This window comes from Mustela nivalis (assembly GCF_964662115.1).
Source record: "Mustela nivalis genome assembly, chromosome: 1".
Taxonomy (NCBI): Eukaryota; Metazoa; Chordata; class Mammalia; order Carnivora; family Mustelidae; genus Mustela; species Mustela nivalis.
Genome location: NC_139020.1, coordinates 154,789,297 through 154,806,826, shown reverse-complemented (window position 1 = coordinate 154,806,826; position 17,530 = coordinate 154,789,297). Strand labels below are relative to the sequence as shown.

The 17,530-nt window shown below is 43.7% G+C and overlaps 1 protein-coding gene across 5 annotated transcripts in view; it reads right to left on the bottom strand.

Annotated features, from left to right (window-relative positions):
- Positions 1-2,904: 2,904 nt before the first annotated feature.
- Positions 2,905-17,530, bottom strand: part of XYLB (xylulokinase) — a 52,453-nt gene continuing 37,827 nt past the window's right edge. For 4 of the 5 annotated variants that reach the window (XR_014299526.1, XM_082686094.1, XM_082686096.1 and 1 more), the window contains 5 exons: positions 16,379-16,437; positions 15,766-15,853; positions 13,060-13,154; positions 7,896-7,990; positions 7,728-7,863 (listed from right to left, as the gene is read on the bottom strand). Coding sequence is in view for 3 of the 5 variants with exons in the window: in XM_082686094.1 (XP_082542220.1) it covers positions 7,913-7,990; positions 13,060-13,154; positions 15,766-15,853; positions 16,379-16,437 (320 nt within the window). In the remaining 2 variants the exon portion in view is untranslated. Of the gene's footprint in view, positions 3,569-3,781; positions 7,991-13,059; positions 13,155-15,765; positions 15,854-16,378; positions 16,438-17,530 lie in introns of those variants that run through there. The other variant, XR_014299527.1, reaches the window with a different exon arrangement.

The window sequence follows — 17,530 nt, the reverse complement described above, 5'->3', positions numbered from 1 at the left end:
CTGGAAAAGTCCATTAGACGATGCCTTGATTCTTTCAGAGGTCTTAGCAAAGTGTCTTTCAGCCCTTGATTTTGTTTTCACCTAAAGCTGTATCATTAAGTCTGATATCTTTGTAGGCTTAAAGGAATGGAGATGAGAAAGTTGTTGTTCTAGCACCTTTACGTTCCATTTAAAATTGTACAATCTGGTTAATTCTTTTCTGAGTAATAGTCAGCTGACATTTTCAATATTCTGCCTAGAAATGTCTTTTCTCAAGTCCAAATGTTCAGGAGGTACATTTTCTATCTTCCAAGTTACCACAGGTGCTCAGTTTCTTTGCATTTTTCAGCCCCCTAAAATAATTTTCTCACCATTTTTCCAAGCCCCACCCAGAGCCCAGCTCCAATGTCACAGATATTAGTTTTTTTATTTGGCACCAATTTGTGTATCAGTTATCTATTACTGTGAATAAATCACTTTAAATCTTAATGCCTTAAAATAACAAACATGTATTTAGCTCATCAATCTGCAGGCTGGGATTTAGGTTGGACCTGGCTGGGTAGTGCTTCTGGTCTCACCTGGACCCATTCACAAGTCTGGGACAGTCAGTGACCTTGACTAACCCAGGATGGCTTTGGTCAGGCAAGGTTAGGCACAAATAATTCATAATAAAGGCAGAGAAGCAAAATGAGAGAAACCTCAATGGCATAAGGACTTTCCAAGCCAATGCTTGCACCTTGTTTGTGAAAATCCCATTGACCAGACTTGCATGGCTGAGCCCAGAGTCAGAGAGGGAGGGCACAGCAAAACTTCATGACCAAGTATGTAGATACAGGGATAAGTGGAGAATTGGGGTTATTTTTGCAACCTAATATGAGGGATCAATGTTATACTTGCTTCATAAAAATCTGGAAGTGTTTCTTCTTTTCCAGCATTCTGGAATACATTATGTAGAAAAGGGATTACCTGAACAATGAAAGTTTGGTAGAATCCTCCTGTGAAACCATCTGAACTAGAGCCTTTTTCATCTTACAGCTCTTTGAATATCTTTTCTAGTTCCCTTATGACCTAGAAAGGCTTAAACTTCCTCTACTGGAGTCATTTTAGTACCTAAGGTTGTTACCATTTCATCTAGGTTACCAAATTATTTGCCAAGTTGTACAAAATAGTCCTTAAAATTAAAATTTATTTTGTTTTAATGTCAATTTTTCACTAGTATTTTTACTTTTGATATTTCTTCCTCCCCCTTTTACTTAAGTTAGCTAATGGCTTGTCTCTTCTGATTGTTTTTTCTTTTTACCTTTTTTAAGATTTTTTTTTTTTAATTTGAGAGAGAGAAAATGCAATCAGGGGAGGGGGCAGAGGGAGAGGAATGAGCAGACTCCATGCTGAGTGCAGAGCCTGATGTAGGGCTCTATCTGACAACCTGAGATCATGACCTGAGCCAACACCAAGAGTGGGGTACTTAACCAACTGAGCCACGCAGGTGTCTCAGTTGTTTTTCAAATAAGCAAAATGCTCTTCATTAATTTTATTTTTTCCTGTTTTCCTAATGTGTGATTTTATCATTACTTCTTATATTCCTTTTGGGGTTTTTGTTGTTTTTGTTTTTTGCTTTTGAGTTGTATTCTTATTTTGCTTTTTTATCAATGTTACAGTATTTTAAAATTTTTGAGTATAATTGACACGTGTGATAGTATTTTAAAGCTATATTTCACCTATCAGTGCTTTAATTATTTCCACAGATTTAATTATCAATCTTTTTTTAAAAGCTCTGAAAGTTTGGTTTGTATTTCCCCTTTGCCCCAAGAGTAATTCATAGAAAGTCTTTCCCCAGGTGAGACTTAAAAATATATATTTATTCATTTCTCATTTTATTTTATTTCATTTTAAAGATTTTATTTATTGGGGTGCCTGGGTGGCTCAGTGGTTTAAAGCCTCTGCCTTCGGCTCCAGTCGTGATCCCGGGGTCCTGGGATCGGGACCGAGTCGGGCTCTCTGGTTAGCAGGGAGCCTGTTTTCTCTTCTCTCTCTCTCTCTGCCTGCCTCTCTGCCTACTTGTGATCTCTGTCTGTCAAATGGCAGAGAGGCAGGCAGAGAGAGAGAGAGGAAGGGAAGCAGGCTCCACGCTGAGTAGAAAGCCCGATGCAGGGCTCGATTCCAGGACCCCGGGATCATGACCTGAGCCAAAGACAGAGGCTTAACCCACTGAGCCACCCAGGCACCCCCCAAAATAAAATCTTTAAAAAAAAAAGATTTTATTTATTTGACAGACAGAGATTACAAGTAGGCAGAGTGCCTGGAAGAGAGAGATGGGGAAGCAGGCTCCCCACTGAGCAGAGAGCCCAATGCGGGGCTTGATCCCAAGATCCTGAGATCATGACCTGAGCTGAAAGCAGAGGCTTTAACCCACTGAACCACCCAAGCGCCCCCATTTCTCATTTTATTGCACTGTGGTTAAAGAAGACTGTATTGTCTCTATTTTGTGGAAATTAGAGGTTTTCTTTGTGATATAATAAATGGCAAATTTCTGTGAGAATAGGCATAACCTCGATTATGTATTAGTATTCCTTATTAAAAGATGCAAAGTGTGCTATATATTCAGAAGACATACAAATTCTTTTGGAATCTATAGGTGAAATCAAAGAAAATAATTTAAAGTTGAGAAATGAAATAATAGAGCTGTAACATTAGTAACTAGTATACCTTCATTGTGAATTGTGGTTTTTAGCATTATAGTGTCCTTCTTTGATTAAATTTTCTCCTGAATTTTACCTTTGTCATATATCAATATTGTAATCTTGCTTTTTATGATTTGTATTTGCCTATTATATTTTTGCCCATCTAATTTTTAGCCTTTATGGATCAATTACTTCAGAGGTCTCTTGTAAATAACAGATAATAGGATGCTGGTTTGTAAGCAAATCTGAACTTTTTAAAGTTTTTATTTAAATTCCAGTTAGGTAACATACATATACATGTTAACTTATACAGAACTAATACTAGTTTCAGGTGTACAATATAGTGATTCAACACTTCCATACATCACCCTGGGCTCATCACAACTGCACTCCTTACTCCCCATCACCTCTTTTCACCCATCCTCCTACGTGCCTCCCCTCTGATAACCTCCGGTTTGTTCTCTGTAGTTAAAGAGTCTGTTTCTTGAGGCACCTGGGTGGCTCAGTCTTCAGTTAAGCTTTTGACTTTTGATCTCAGCTCAGGTCTTGGTCTCAGAGTCATCAGTTCAAGCCCTGCACTGGGCACCATGCTGGTGTGGAGCCTGCTCTAAAAAAAAAAGAGTCAGTCTGTTTCTTGGTTTGCCTTTTTTTTTCCCTTTGCTCATTTTTGAACTTTTTTTTTAAATAGATGAGTTGAGCCTTTTAGTTTAGTAATTTAACTCTATGCTTGTTTTTGTATTTACTGGGTATGATGCTATTCTTCACTATGTGATTTATTGCTTTTATTATAGTATCTTTGAGCATTAAGGGAGATTTCTATCTTTATTCTAGTAACTATCTTGTACCCTTTCATAATCCTTTTGTCTCCTTTTTCCTTATTTAAACCCCAACTGTTAGGTTTGTCAAAACTTTAAAGTTTTTTTTTTTTTTTTAATTTATTTGACAGACAGAGATCACAAGTAGGCAGAGAGGCAGGCAGAGAGAGAGGAAGGAAAGCAAACTCCCTGCTGAGCAGAGAGCCCGATGCGGGGCTCGATCCCAGGACCCTGGGATCATGACCTGAGCCGAAAGCAGAGGCTTTAACCCACTGAGCCACCCAGGCACCCCAGGTTTGTCAAAACTTTAAATGATGCTCTTTGCCTTGTACACACTGCCTTTGCAACAAAGACCTCTTTGTCCTGTCCTCCTCCTCTCCCTTCTTTTTCATTTATTCCACTGTGACGTCTATCTTTTCAAAGAATATCATTTGATACTATTCTACCACCCCATCTCCTCTTTCATTTTGGTTTTAGATCTGAAACTAGATACTCAATGCTTACCACCAGTCCTTTTGCTGAAGTTCCCCAATCATCTCCTAGTTGGTTGAAACTTGTCTTGAAGTAAGATCCTGAGGGGTTAGGAGTACAGTATTTTCCTGAGCTCTCACATGATTGAAACTTACACATACCGGGGCACCTGGGTGGCTCAGTGGGTTAAGGCCTCTGCCTTCGGCTCAGGTCATGATCTCAGGGTCCTGGATCGAGCCCTGCATTGGCCTCTCTGCTCAGCAGGGAGCCTGCTTCCTCCTCTCTCTCTGCCTGCCTCTCTGCCTACTTGTGATCTGTCAAATAAATAAATAATCTTAAGAAAAAACTTATACATATCCTTGATATTTAAAGGACAGCTTAGCTTGATACAAAACACTTATTCTTAGTTCCTTTGTTTTTCTTTATATTTCTTGAAAATGTTGCTCCATTGCTACTTGCTTTTTGAGAAGTCCGATGCCAATTTGACCCTTCCTTTGTAAGAAATTAGCTCTTTGGGCCCAGAGGGGTTATTTCCCCTCACCTTCAACATTTAATAGTTTGCTAGGATATTCATCATTCTGGGTCAATTTTTCTATGTAACAAAGGGGCCCTTTCAAGATAAAGATTTAGGTCTTCTTTGTGCTTTTTCAGAAATTTCTCCTGGGGCAGGTTTTTTGTTTTATTTTGTTTTAAGATTGTATTTATTTATTTGTCAGAGGAAGAAGCAGGCTAGCAGGAAGCCTGATATAGGACTTGAACTCAGGACCCTGGGATCATAACCTGAACCAAAGGCAGATACTTAACAGACTGAGCCACCCAGGCGTCCCTCTCCTGGAGCAGTTTTAACTATTAACCAATTCCACTGTCTTCTTTTTTGGTAGCTTCTGGGAGCTCCAGTTTTGCCTGTTACTTCTTTACCTATCATTTTCATTCTGTACCTTTTCAGCTCTTCCTCTGTATTTTTTGCTCTCTTAGCTTTTGTCATTCCCAACCTCTATAGGCTTTACTATACTTGGAGTCATCTCTATTGATTTTGTCTTCCTATCTATGATGATTTTAATTTTTCACTCAAATTGTTTCCCAAGCTTGGTCATTTCTCTCTTCATATATTCCTGTTGCTTTTTCATTTCTATTCTGAGTTTTAAATTTTCCGAACTGTGGTATCTTTCCTATCCACAACTGTTCCAAAATTTATTTTAGAGATGTTGGAGGGTTGTTATGGTTTACTCTCTTCTGTTCTCTTTATTTTGGAGTATTTCCTTGGCTTGAAAAGTTATGATTCTCACTCTGTTTACTTCCTGTATTTGTATACACAGTGAATTCCTTGTTCTATTTATGTTGACATGCTTGCAATAACACGCAACTCTTTGGGGGCAGAGGTAAAATGGATTGATCGAATGGCTTTCTCTGTTTCTTGGTCCAAGAGAATCTTTTCCAACTGGTTAATGTTGTAAAGTGTCTTTAATAAGTAATGTCTAGGAACTAGGGGTGGGGAAGTTGTCCATTTTCTTCTGAATCTTTGACTTGCTACCGAGAGGCTGTTATCTTCAGCTTTCTGCTTTCTTTTTCTTCTTCATCCACCAAGCCTGCTAGGGACACTGCTTCCTTTCAAGACTTCATCTCTCTCAGAAGAGAAGCCACTGGTCCCACTCATTTTCTAAGTCTCTTCCTTTGATGTCCACCTATCCACTGCCTTGACCAACCAGGTCTCAGACCCGGTTTGCAGCACTTTTCCACCCCGGGTGCAAACCATAAGTAGTCTGGTTTAACTGAGGTTCCAATTTAGGCAAGGGCCTGCAGCAAAGGTAAAATTGGGGGGACTCTGCAGGAAGCAGATCACACAGGACTTTATCTGTAAGCTTTTGGGATAACTTGAGCATGGAATAAAGGGGCCCAAAGTAAAACAGGAGGGAAGGAGAGAAAGGGACTGCTTTAGGAGTTAACAAAGGAATAACCAAACTCAGCTTGGTGACTGATCTGAGGCTGACATGGGAAAGGGGGAGGACATCTGCATTTGGGGTTTGGGTTCCTCAGTCAATGGATGGATGAACAGTGGTGTCAATTCACTGAAACAGGAACACAAGAGGAGGAGGTTTGGGGAAGGGCAAAGGAAGGTAAGTGGAGTATGAAGTACTCCTCTGAGTGAGAATTCTGGTAGACTCCAAGGAGAGTTCTGGATGGAAGCAAAGATCAGTGCTCCTGGCCTATAAGTAGTGGAAACCCAAGAAGAGACAAAATCATCCAATAAAAGAGGACAAAATGGGAGAGAAAGAGGGATGAGGATAAAAACTGGGGGCCCAGCAGTCATTAAGGACTACACAGAGCGTTTGTACCTGTAAGTAAGAAACGGCAGATCAGGAAAACAGTAGAAAAGTTGCAGAGAATGACTATCAAAAAGAAGGCAAGGACAGAAATAATTACCATAATGGATTAAAATACATAAAATATATCAAATGTATCCTATTGGCACTAAAAACAAAAAACTATTGGCTGTTAGACGATGCTTGGGAATCAACCCATTATTTTGAAAACTGGTGAACAGAGGACGAGCCTCTCCTAGCTCTTTTGGGTAAGTCGATAGGAAATGTCTGTCACATAGAAGAATCCCGGGTAAATGAAGAGGAATAACAAGACTGTATCCCTAGTGAACTAATGGAGCTAGGCATGAACATCCCTCAAATGAGAGAAAACCAGACACATGTGCCTCCTGATGGAAGAACACACCACCATCTTAGGAAGCTGTCTAACATAAACAGGGAAATAATCACATGTGCATCAGATCAAGCCTCCAGGTCAGTGGTTATCAACTAGGGGCCATTTTGTCTTCCTATCCCCACCAGGAGGTAACGTGGCAATGCCTAGAGACATTCTGGATTGTCACAGCTTGGGGAGGGCGTGTTACCGGCATCTGGTGGGTCAAGGCCAGTGACCCCGCTGCCCCCACAACCAAAACTTACCCAGCTCCAGGTCAATAGCACGGAGGCTGAAGAGCCAATCACCAATTTATAGGAATTTATAGGAAATACAGAAGATAGAGAATATGTTAAATGACAAAACAGAAACAGAATCAAAGAAATCCAGAATTAGGGAAATTCTTCCTGAAGGAAGGGACGGAGGGAGAGAGGTGCTACCCTGTACCACTTGGGAGAGGGCTCCTGCAAGTGGTCTGGTGTTCTGGGGAGTAAGGCAGCCAGTGGGCAGGGTGGATGGGAGGGGGACAGAAAGCTTGGTCATTAGGCCTGTCAAGCTTTTTGGGTAAGAGGCAGTGAGTTACAAAAGGTGGGCGTGGGGAGGGAGGAGAGATCTCGAAGGATGAAGGGGCAGATGCTGGGAGGTGACAAGGGATGGAAGGTGCAGGGGTGAGCAAGGAAAGACAAGAAAGGAAGCTACTACGAAGCCCTTCAGACTCTGAAATGAGGAGGGAGGCAGCAGCTGAGATCAGTTTGGCGTGGGGAGGAGGAGGATGGACTGCAGGGTCACAGTACGGAGGGGGCAGGTGGCTGTGGGTTACAGTTTGAGGAGGAGAAGCCAGAGTGAGAGTTGGGGAAGAGGCTGCTGGGGTCGGAATATGGGGGGACAGCTTTGTCTCCACCGTTCACCCAATTTAGGTCCCTGTATTCACTTTACTTCTGCATTTGAAAGGAGGCAAAGTCACAATTTTTACTGGATATATCCCAGACTCACTGCTTTATCTTGCCCCCCGAGATAAAGGGCAGGAGAAGACAGAGGCTTTCCTGCCCCGGGCACAAGGGCACAGGATCAGAAACAGCCCATTTACATTCAGGGAGATGCGCTAAGGTGGGTTTCAGGTAGTCCCAGGCAGCACCACGAGGAGTCAGACGGGCAGGCAGAGTCACTTCTAACAGGGAAGAGGATCCCTGCTGTCCAGGAGGAGCACGTACGTCTCAAAGTGGGATCCGTGAGCCAAGGCAGGCAGGGTTAACGTGCTGCCTGGGCCTGAGGAATTCACTCTGGAGGCCCCGGGGTCTGGGACAGAATTCTCTGCTCAAGCTTGGCGTACTGTGGGAGAAGGTCCTCGTAGACCTGGAGGGGCAGAAAGAGCAGTTTAGAATGGGGAGGGAGAGGTGCCTCTCATCTCTTTGCAACTTGCAATTTTAAAATTTAGTATGCCATGTACTTGCAATTTAAGCGTTTGTGCTTGGCAAAAGAAAGGAGGCATCAATTCACAAAAGAGGAAACGCTAGTAGTTCCCAAACCTACAGCTTAAGTTTTTTAAAAAATGCAAATCAGGACCAAAAAGTTTGTTATCAAATCTACAAAATGTTTAAAAATTCTGGTGAAGATATCTGGAAATGTCATCTTGTTGCACAACTGGTGAAGTTGGTGGTGCAACCCTTCTGGAAATCAACTTGACTGTACATTGGTATTAAAGGGCTTGAAAATGCCCAGTCTTTGGCCCAGTTATTCTACTTCTACAAGCTCTCCTAAGGAAACCATCCTAAATGTAGGGTGCCATACCACTAACTGTCCAATCTCCTAAGACCACCATGGGCCACACACACTCTGTCCCTCAGGGTACAACCAATACGGCACACTGGAGAAGCAAACTTGAGTCAAAGATGACGTAGTGGTCCTAACAGCAGTTAGGACCAGTGTCCAGGAAAGGGTCTCCCTGCCCCCTATGCTACAGCTCAGATGCAAGGGAGTGAAATCCACATGGTACAGGTGCAAGAGGCACCCTGGCTTTGAAACCTCATGCCCCATGGGAATATCTCTTATAACAACTCCGCCGGCAAGACACATGCCCATGAGACATCACTGGGCTCAGGGAGGCCCTAAGTATGACTTCCCATCAGGCATATATGGTTTTCCCCCCTCTAGATGCAGGGCCGCACTTAAAGGACATTTTTACATCGGCGATGTTGCATAGTAATACTGTTGACATTCCAAAGGAAACAGAGCTAGTAGTTGAACCAAAGTTCAAATTCTCATGCAGAATAGGAAAAAGTTTTCTCAACCTTTTGCCCACATAATTTCAATACAGTAATTTAAAAACTAGAAGGCACGCCTGGATGGCTAAGTCGGTTAAGCATCTGCCTTTGGCTCGGGTTGGGGTCCCAGGATCCTGGGATCAGACCCTGCGTCGGGCTCCCCTGCTCTGCAGGGAGCCTCTTTCTTCCTCTCCCTCTGCTGCTTCCCCTGCTCGTGTTCTCTCTCTCTCTCAAGTAAATGGGCAAAATCTTTTGTAAAAACAAAAACAGAAAACAAAGAAACTAGAAGCAACTGCTCTAAGACATATAAAATCACAAGTAAATTACGGCCAAACAGAATATTTTGCAGTCATTAAAAATAATGTATATGTTCATTTTTAAGAATATAAATACTCATGTTATACTGTAGTGTTTTTTTTTTTAAAGTGGGCTACAAAATTATATATGCAGTGTGTTGGATAATCAACCCAAACCAAAAACCAATAAGGGAAAAGGGTTTTTTAAAAGATCTTATTTTTGAATAATCTCTACACCCAATGTGGGGCTCACACACAGCACCCTGAGATCAAGAGTGCCGTGCTCCACTGACTAAGCCAGCCAGGTGCCCTTCACAACTCCATATTCTTTTTTTTTTTTTTTTACAATTCCATATTCTTAACCTTCCTTCCCCCCTCATTTTTTTTTTTTTTTTAAGCTGCTTTCATCCGTGACTCAATAAGCCTTGCCTGAGAAATGTGGGCACTTCGGGTCAGCACATGGGGTCTTATAGACAAGCAACACTTAACCAAGGGACCCAGATTTCCTTTCGACTCACAAATGCCACTACTCGCTCATGCCAATCCCACTCCTTCATTTGGCTTAATTGGCTCCAAAGTCAAGTGCTTTAGTCACTGATTATGTACCCAGGGCCCACTCTGGGCGCATCTGGAGCAGCTTGGTGAAGGTGACGGAGAACAGAGAACTCATCGAGAGCTTGGACCTCCTCTGTTAGGAGGAAACTGCAATGTTCAGCTGAGCAGGCAGAAAACACTGGTATGGTTTTGAGTTTCCCATTGAGCACACTGATTGCTGTACGTGCCACAGAAAGAACACAGAGCACGGTCCCCCATTCCCAAGGAGTTTACAGACCAGTCCTCCAATAGGTCATTCCACCAACAGACACAGCCTGCTGCTGCTTATAACCCGGCATTCCAAAGGATTCTGATGCTGCCCTTGGGTTGAAGGGTATGGAGTTCCAGGAGCCCTTAGGGACTCTGGTCATGGGCAAGCCAGGGAAGGTGGTGGTACACACACAGAGTGTTTGCTACCTGTAAGGAGACACGTGCAGTTGTCTGCCGCCCTAAAGCTTTCTCCAACTATCTTCTCCCTCGTGGGTCTCCTTCTAGAGGACAAAAAAGCCAGAACCTACCCCAGCCTTTTCTTACAACCAAGTGTGACCATAGGTTCAACTGGCAGCCTGGTCCTATTGGGAGTTGAGAGCAGACCAGGATTCTCTCCCTGATGAGCAAGAAGTGTGTAAGGAGGGGCTGCCGAATGCCAGGCTCTCAGTCCTGCCTATGGATACAGTGTGGGGTGGGGAGTGAGATGTCTGGAGCAGCTGCAGACATCCTGGGGTTACCTGGAGCACATTGAGAGCTGGGCTACCCAACACAGGAGCTATAAGTCATATACAGTTGGAAGCACTTGAACTGGGATGAGTGCTACAAGACTAAATGCCCATCAGATTTCAAAAGCTTCTTACAAAAAAGAGGAATGTAAAATAGCACATTAGCGATTTTTCTTATTGACTGCCTGTTGAAATGGCAGTATTTCAGACATACTGGATTAGATAAAAAATATATTTGAAGTTAGTCATTTATTCATTTTTCCTTTTTTTATTTTTAAATGAGACTTCTAGAAAATTGTAAGTGACACAGGTGGTTATCATGTTGCCATTGTCCGTTGCTGATCTGTAGAACCACAGGGACTGTAACCCAGAGCCCGACATTGTGGAACCACAGAACCAGCCCCCTGACTACAGTCAGACTTCTTGTTACATAATAAAGCCATTCGAGCCAAGGAGTTTTTTTTTTGTTTGTTTTTGTTTTGTTTTGTTTTGTTTTTTAAGAGATCAGAAGTAGGCAGAGAGGCAGGCAGAGACAGAGGGGGAATCAGGCTCCCTGCTGAGCAGAGCCCTATGTGGGGCTCGATCGCAGGACCCCAAGATCATGACCTGAGACGAAGGCAGAGGTTTAACCCACTGAGCCACCCAGGTGCCTCCCAAGGAGTCTTATTAAGCCTCACAGTTAGCGGGTTGAAAGTAGGCAGGACCAGATGTTATCCCCACTTCACAGACGAATAGGCTCAGAGATGAGAAATGCTGCTCAAGGTCAGATGAAGGTCACATGCTGTAGGGCAGGCAAGGTAAGAATGAAAACGCAACGGTCCTTTATATCAGTTGAGATCTTCCTATAGCCTTGAGCTGCCTCTTAAAGGTAACGACACACAACTTAAGGACAAAGTAATAGAAGCTAGGGCACACCTACATGTGTGGGTTTTGTGGTCACCCAGAAACGGGGAGCTTCTGGCCCAAGATAGGTTGGGAGACAATTCTCCATGATGTGTCTACATATCCAGTGACAGCTTTTGTTGCAGACTATCTTTTCAATGTTTATACAGCAAATAGCACTGGCAGATAGAGATAGAGTCGTCCTCAGGGCAGAGGGAAAATTTACTTGCTGACCAGGCTAGTACAGAAAATGTTTCCATCGAGGGCAAAGGTTGGGCAGATCTGCCTTGCAGGTCCTTTATAATTTGGGAGTTTCCTAAGCTTGGGGTCACTCGGTTGTGACACAGACACAGTGCGTACACAGTATCTTCCTGGGCCCACTCCATATTGTCCCATGGCACTTAAGGGCCAAGGCAATCTGGGACAAGCATGAAGCCCCTACTGCCTGCTGCATCAGTAATAACGCCCTCTGTCTGCACAGCCCCAGAATGTTTTGCAAGAACATTCTGCAAACAGGAAGAGAGGCATACTGGATGCATTGGCCTACCACCCAAAGTGCTCCTTAAGAACAAAGGCCTTATTCGTCCAGCCCTCAGCTGACAGCCCCCTTTGGGGATGGCTTTGGCTAGAGAGCGCTGCCTTACCCCATCCTGGGGTGGACTGCATACGGAGACCAGCTGACATGAGGTATAATGGCCCAGCCCCCTCACCCTAGCTAGGTTAGAGTCCAAAGAGTCAGCCCAGCTTCAGAACTTGCCCTAGGGCTGGCTGAGGTCTCCACAGGGATTGCCCCACGGCTCACCTCCTCACTGTGCCCCGACCTGCCTCCTCATTTCCCCCTCCACGGATGTAGATCCCAAGAGCACCTCCAATAAATGTCCTGCACCCCAATTAGCATCTCAGGGTCTGCTTTCCAGAGAACCCAAGCTGTAACAAGGGGGGATTTCCTGGCCTGGGGAACTGCACACCTGTGTTGGATCCAGACTTCAGATCTGAGGGCTACAAATGCAGCACGTCTTATGCTTAAGTGACAGAGTCCTTCTGTGGCTTCTGTAACCCTCGAAGTATAAGGGCTCGTTCTGAGGCATATGGAACACTGAAGACATACCCAGCAATCGATCTGACCCCTGGGGCTATAAAATCAGCAGTATCTGTGAATCTCAGCTGACAACCTGGCTCCTTTTGCTCTGTTTCCCTGACAGTTAAAACCCCAAAAGGATGATTTCCCCATTAGCTGAACACATCAACTTCAACATTAAGTGACAGAGCCAAACTTACCTTTTGGAAAGAAGAACCAAACCTACTGTTGACCTTGAACATCATGGGTTTGAACTGTGTGGGTCTATTTACAAGTGGATTTTTTTTCAATAGAGTAAATGGTAAATGCATTTTGCTTATTATTTTCTTGGCAGTTTCTTTTCTCTAGTTTATTTGGTTATAGTAATGTATAGCACATATAATATAGAAAATTTGTGTTAATTGACTAGGTATGTTATAAGTAAGGCTTCTGGTCAACAGTAGGCTATTAGTAGTTTTGAGGGAGTCAAAAGTTATATGCACATTTTTGTGTCTGCCAAGGGGACTGGCATCCATCACTCCTGTGTTGTTCAAGAGTTAACTGTGGCTGGTTTTCACAATGCAAAGGCTACGACCAGATTCTGAAGGTCTCTCACCTGAGAAGCTCCTGGGGTTGGGGTAGCAGCTAATCTGGGATTTGGGGCTAACTTCACCACCTCTGAAAAGGGCACGTCTGTTCCAGCTGCAAGGCCTAGAAGGGAAAGCTCATTTCATATCAGTGCATGTTGCAAATGAAGACATTAACTAAAAATAGCATCTTATCTCTGGGGTGATAAAATATTCTAAAATGGGATTATGGTGATGGTTGCACAACTCAGTAAATTTACTAAAAAATCACTGAGCTGTACACTTAAAATTGGGTGATTTTTTTGTCATATAAATTGTGCCTCAGTAAAACTGTTAGAGAAGAAAAGAGAGAGAAGAGAGAGAAATTTGATGTGCAGACCTCTCCCCAGCGGGGCCTACGTTGTCTTGCTCGCTGGGACAGCAGCTGTCCCAGCAGGGCAGCTAACACCAACCCCCCTTCCCACTCCCCGCCACCTCCCTGACCCCACACCTGACAGGAGGAGTTGCCTGCCTCTCCTCCCTCACCTGGCTCCCATGGCTCAGGGCACTAAAGCCACCCCAGGCTTCTTAGGATTCCTTCTACCTCAGAGCCTTTTCACTGTGTGGAGAGTCTCCGTTTCCTCTCTTCATGGACCTATGCTCTTCTCAGACAACCTGTGGTTTACAATGTCACCTGTTCCGAGGCTCCCTAACCCTCCACCCCTAAGTACCATCTGCTGTCCCCGGAGACTTCGTACAATTTCTGGCCCCAGATTTAAGGTCCTGCCCTTGCTGAGCTCAAAGCTCTGTGAAGCCAGGCACTGGGCCTCACATAGCACCTGCATACCTGAGACACTCAATAAATACTCCCAAGCAAATGAGCACAGGGCCGGGAAGGAGGGAAGTCTACCATCAGTGGGCAGAAAAGTGAGGAATTTCTAGACAGTTTTTAAGGAGTGCTATCAGATTGGCAGGGAAACATAAGACCACCGTGAGTGAGGCAGGGCCTGGGGAAGACATGAGGCCCAGTTTCCAAGAAAATGCTGGGATATCTCGGCTTAGAGATGCCTGGGAACAGGGTGGGGCGGGGGGCAGCAGAGATACCACTCAAAAGACACTTGTCCCTTGTCTATTCATTCAGAGACCGCCTATGTGTGAGGTTCAGCCTGGACGCAGCTGGGAGAACAGACGTGAAGTGGCTGAGACACCTCAGGGTGAGGGCCGGTGTGCTTGGACTTTGCATGGGCTGCAGTTTTGAAGGGCAGAGTGGGGTATTGCCCCAGGTAACCTCTGGCAACACAATAGGCAAAGAAAGGGAAAAATAAAAAAGAAATGCAGTGCCACATAGCAGTGGAGGCCCTAAAGGGCAGCGCTTTTCCCACTTTAGCAGGAGGAGGAGTGAGAAGTGGGCCCTGAGCTGCTTCTCATGGGCAACACTAAGGGCCAGAAGATTATGGAAACAGTATTTTCAAGGTGCTGAGAGAATTTTGAAGTTAGGGTCCTTTGCCCAAAAAAGGTAGCATTTAAAAAAATATTATTTATTTATTCATTTGAGAGAAAGAGGGAGGAAGAGCACAAGTGGGAGGAAGAGCAGAGGGAGAGAGAGAAGGAGACTCCTCGCTAAGCAGGGAGCCTGACTCAGGGCTCAATTCCAGGACCCGAGCCAAAGTCAGATGTTTAAACAACTGAGCCACCCAGGTGCCCCAGAAGGTAGCATTCTTGTAGAGGGTAAAACAAAGTCAATGCAGGGTATGTAACGCCTCCAAAATTATCACCTATTAAATTTCCTCTTAAACTTATCTAGGTTGTAGAGTCCAACAAAACTACCATGGAAAAGAAAAAGGAGAAAGAAAATGCACAGATTTAGAAAGAGAGAGAGATTCATAAGGAAATACAAATAAAAGCCAATATGATGTAAAGTTTAATTAAAAACACAATCTGGAAATAAATTACCCAGTGATCTTGACCCAGGAGGTGGCATGAGGTGGGGTGAGGTAGACAAGGTAAGGAGGGAGGGGTGTCAAAGAGTAAGAGGTTAATTATTAAGAGAAGGAGCTGGTCCCTGATTAATTCTCAATGTTGATAGAAACATGTAAGTTTAAATTGGTGTGTTAAAAAGCGAAGAGTAAATGCATGAATAGAACTGCCAGAGGGAAGAGAGCCCTTGAGATAAATGGGCAGCTGGAGGAGCAGTTGGAGCCAGCAGAGCACAGGGCAGATTGACTAAATGGGCCCCTTGTGGGCAGGGGCAGCTCCCAGGAGAACCTGCCTGGAAGGGGGAGATCGGAGTTTCAGCAAGGCCTCCATCAGAGCGATGGGCCCTCATGGAGCTGTCCAGGGTACTGGACTGTTTGGCTCTGAAGCCTTCAGCTTTTGTCTCCACTTCCTGCATTTGCTGAAATGATGGCCCTGGACTTCATCCACTTCTCCCGCCCACCAGGTGTCCAGACCCCCCCCCCATGTGCCCTCCAGCATGTCCCACGTCCTTTCCCAATGTCCCTGTGCTGAGCCTGAGTGTGACCAAGCCTCATTCAGTTAGGAACCTACTTTTCTTTCCCCACTTTAAATACAGAATAAAAGAACAGAAGATTTGAAGTTGGTTCTTGCCTGCTAGGAGGGAGAAAAATGAAACTGAAGCTCAAGACTCCAATGTCCCTAAAGACTGGGAACATTCCAATCTCCCCTTTTCTATCCTCCTTAGCCCAACCAGTGCCCCAACTCTTCCAGAAGGCTCTACTCTCCATCCCTCGACCTACCATGGAAAGCTCGGTATGCGGAGCCCACACAGGCTGAGTTGGCAGTGTCTGTGACATATACTGGGGCGCCAAACACATCTGCAAGCACCTGAAAAGGAAGGAGGTTCTTACTGGGGTAAACCGTTCCTCGGAGGGAACACAGACATTTGGCACACATTTTCTATGCTCTCTTTCCTCATGTGTCTTCTGATGCCTTCCATTCCACCTCTACTGCCTTACAGTAAGTATACTCGGCCATGCCACCCTAATAATAATAGAGTCAGAGTGACCTGGGGGCCTTAGCATCTCCCCTGGCCCTACCGCCCCCCTCACTGTCTCCTGGGAGCACTTTCTCAACAATCCACTTATAGAAGAATTCCCAACTTGGGCTCTTCTTTTAGAGAATTTTTATCTAAGACAGGTATATTATAAGTCAATAGTTGACCCAGCCTCAGGCTACATCCGAAACTGCTCAGTGTCCCAGTAAGACACTGACAGCCCCATGATGTGATAGTCTGGTGTTCAGACATCTGCAGCAGTGGGAACAGAGGCAGTCCAATAAGGGAAGCGTCTGGCTCTTAGAAGTAACAGACATGGAAGAGGCCCTACTGCTTGGGCTGCTATCATCACATACCTGTAAGATGTCTCTGTTGTGAGATGCCCCTCCAGTGGCCAGAATCTTTGTCTTGGGCACTGCAAGGAAGAAGAAAACATTGATGGCTTTAACAATCTCCCCAAGACAAAAAAGACTTTTGCAGAGTTCTTCAGCCACAGAGGGCTTGTACTGAGCCAATGCCTCTTGCTTATCACACAGGGCTCAGGTCTTCTTGAGAAGAAGACCTCAGCCAGAATGACTGAGTTATGTTAATCCAAAATTACTGACCCACAGAAACCACGTAAGATAATACATGTTCACTGTTATTTTAAGCTGCTAGGTCTTGAAGAAATTTGTTACATAGCAATAGATAATAATAAATAGTAGGAACAAAACAAAGACTTAATATCATTCACTACTCTGTCACATAGTACTAGTTATACTAGCCATGCCTATAAGGCAAGAAAAATAAATAAATGTATCAGGATTTAAAGAAAATAAATAAAACTACCATTATTTTACAGATAACAAACTAGTTACTTAGAAAAATAAAAAATAAGCAAACTAATTAAAGTTTAATAAGGTTGCCAGATACAAAAACCAACTTATAACAAACAATGGCATTTCTAGCAAAAATCAATTACCAAATGTGATAGTTGCCATTCACAATGGCAACCAGAAATACAATGTAGCCAGGAAATACCTTAGTAAAGAATTCAGAAGTATCTATGTGGGAAAAAAATGGAAACTTATTAAAGTACAAAAGGAATATCTAAGTAAATTAAAAGATGTCCCATGGTCTTGGATGGATTTGAACTAACATTATAAAAGTGTCAACTTTTTCAAATGAATTTATAAATTCAAGGCAACCTAAACATATATTCCAACTGGATTTTTTTTTATAAAAGAACTGAATCAATTTAGTATATTTATGGAAAAATAAAGACCCATAAATGGCTAAGACAACAATGAAAAAAGAAAAGTGAGGGATGAGTTGCTATATTAGATATTAAGACATGTTTGGGGCTGAACTATATCTCCTCAAAATTTGTATGTTGGAGTTCTAATTCCTAGTACCTCAGAATGTGACCGTATTTGAAGATAAAGACAGATACATGTTTTAAAAGGTAGTTACTTGAAATGAGGCCATTAGGGTGAGCTCTAATCCAATATGGCTGCTGCCTTTATAAG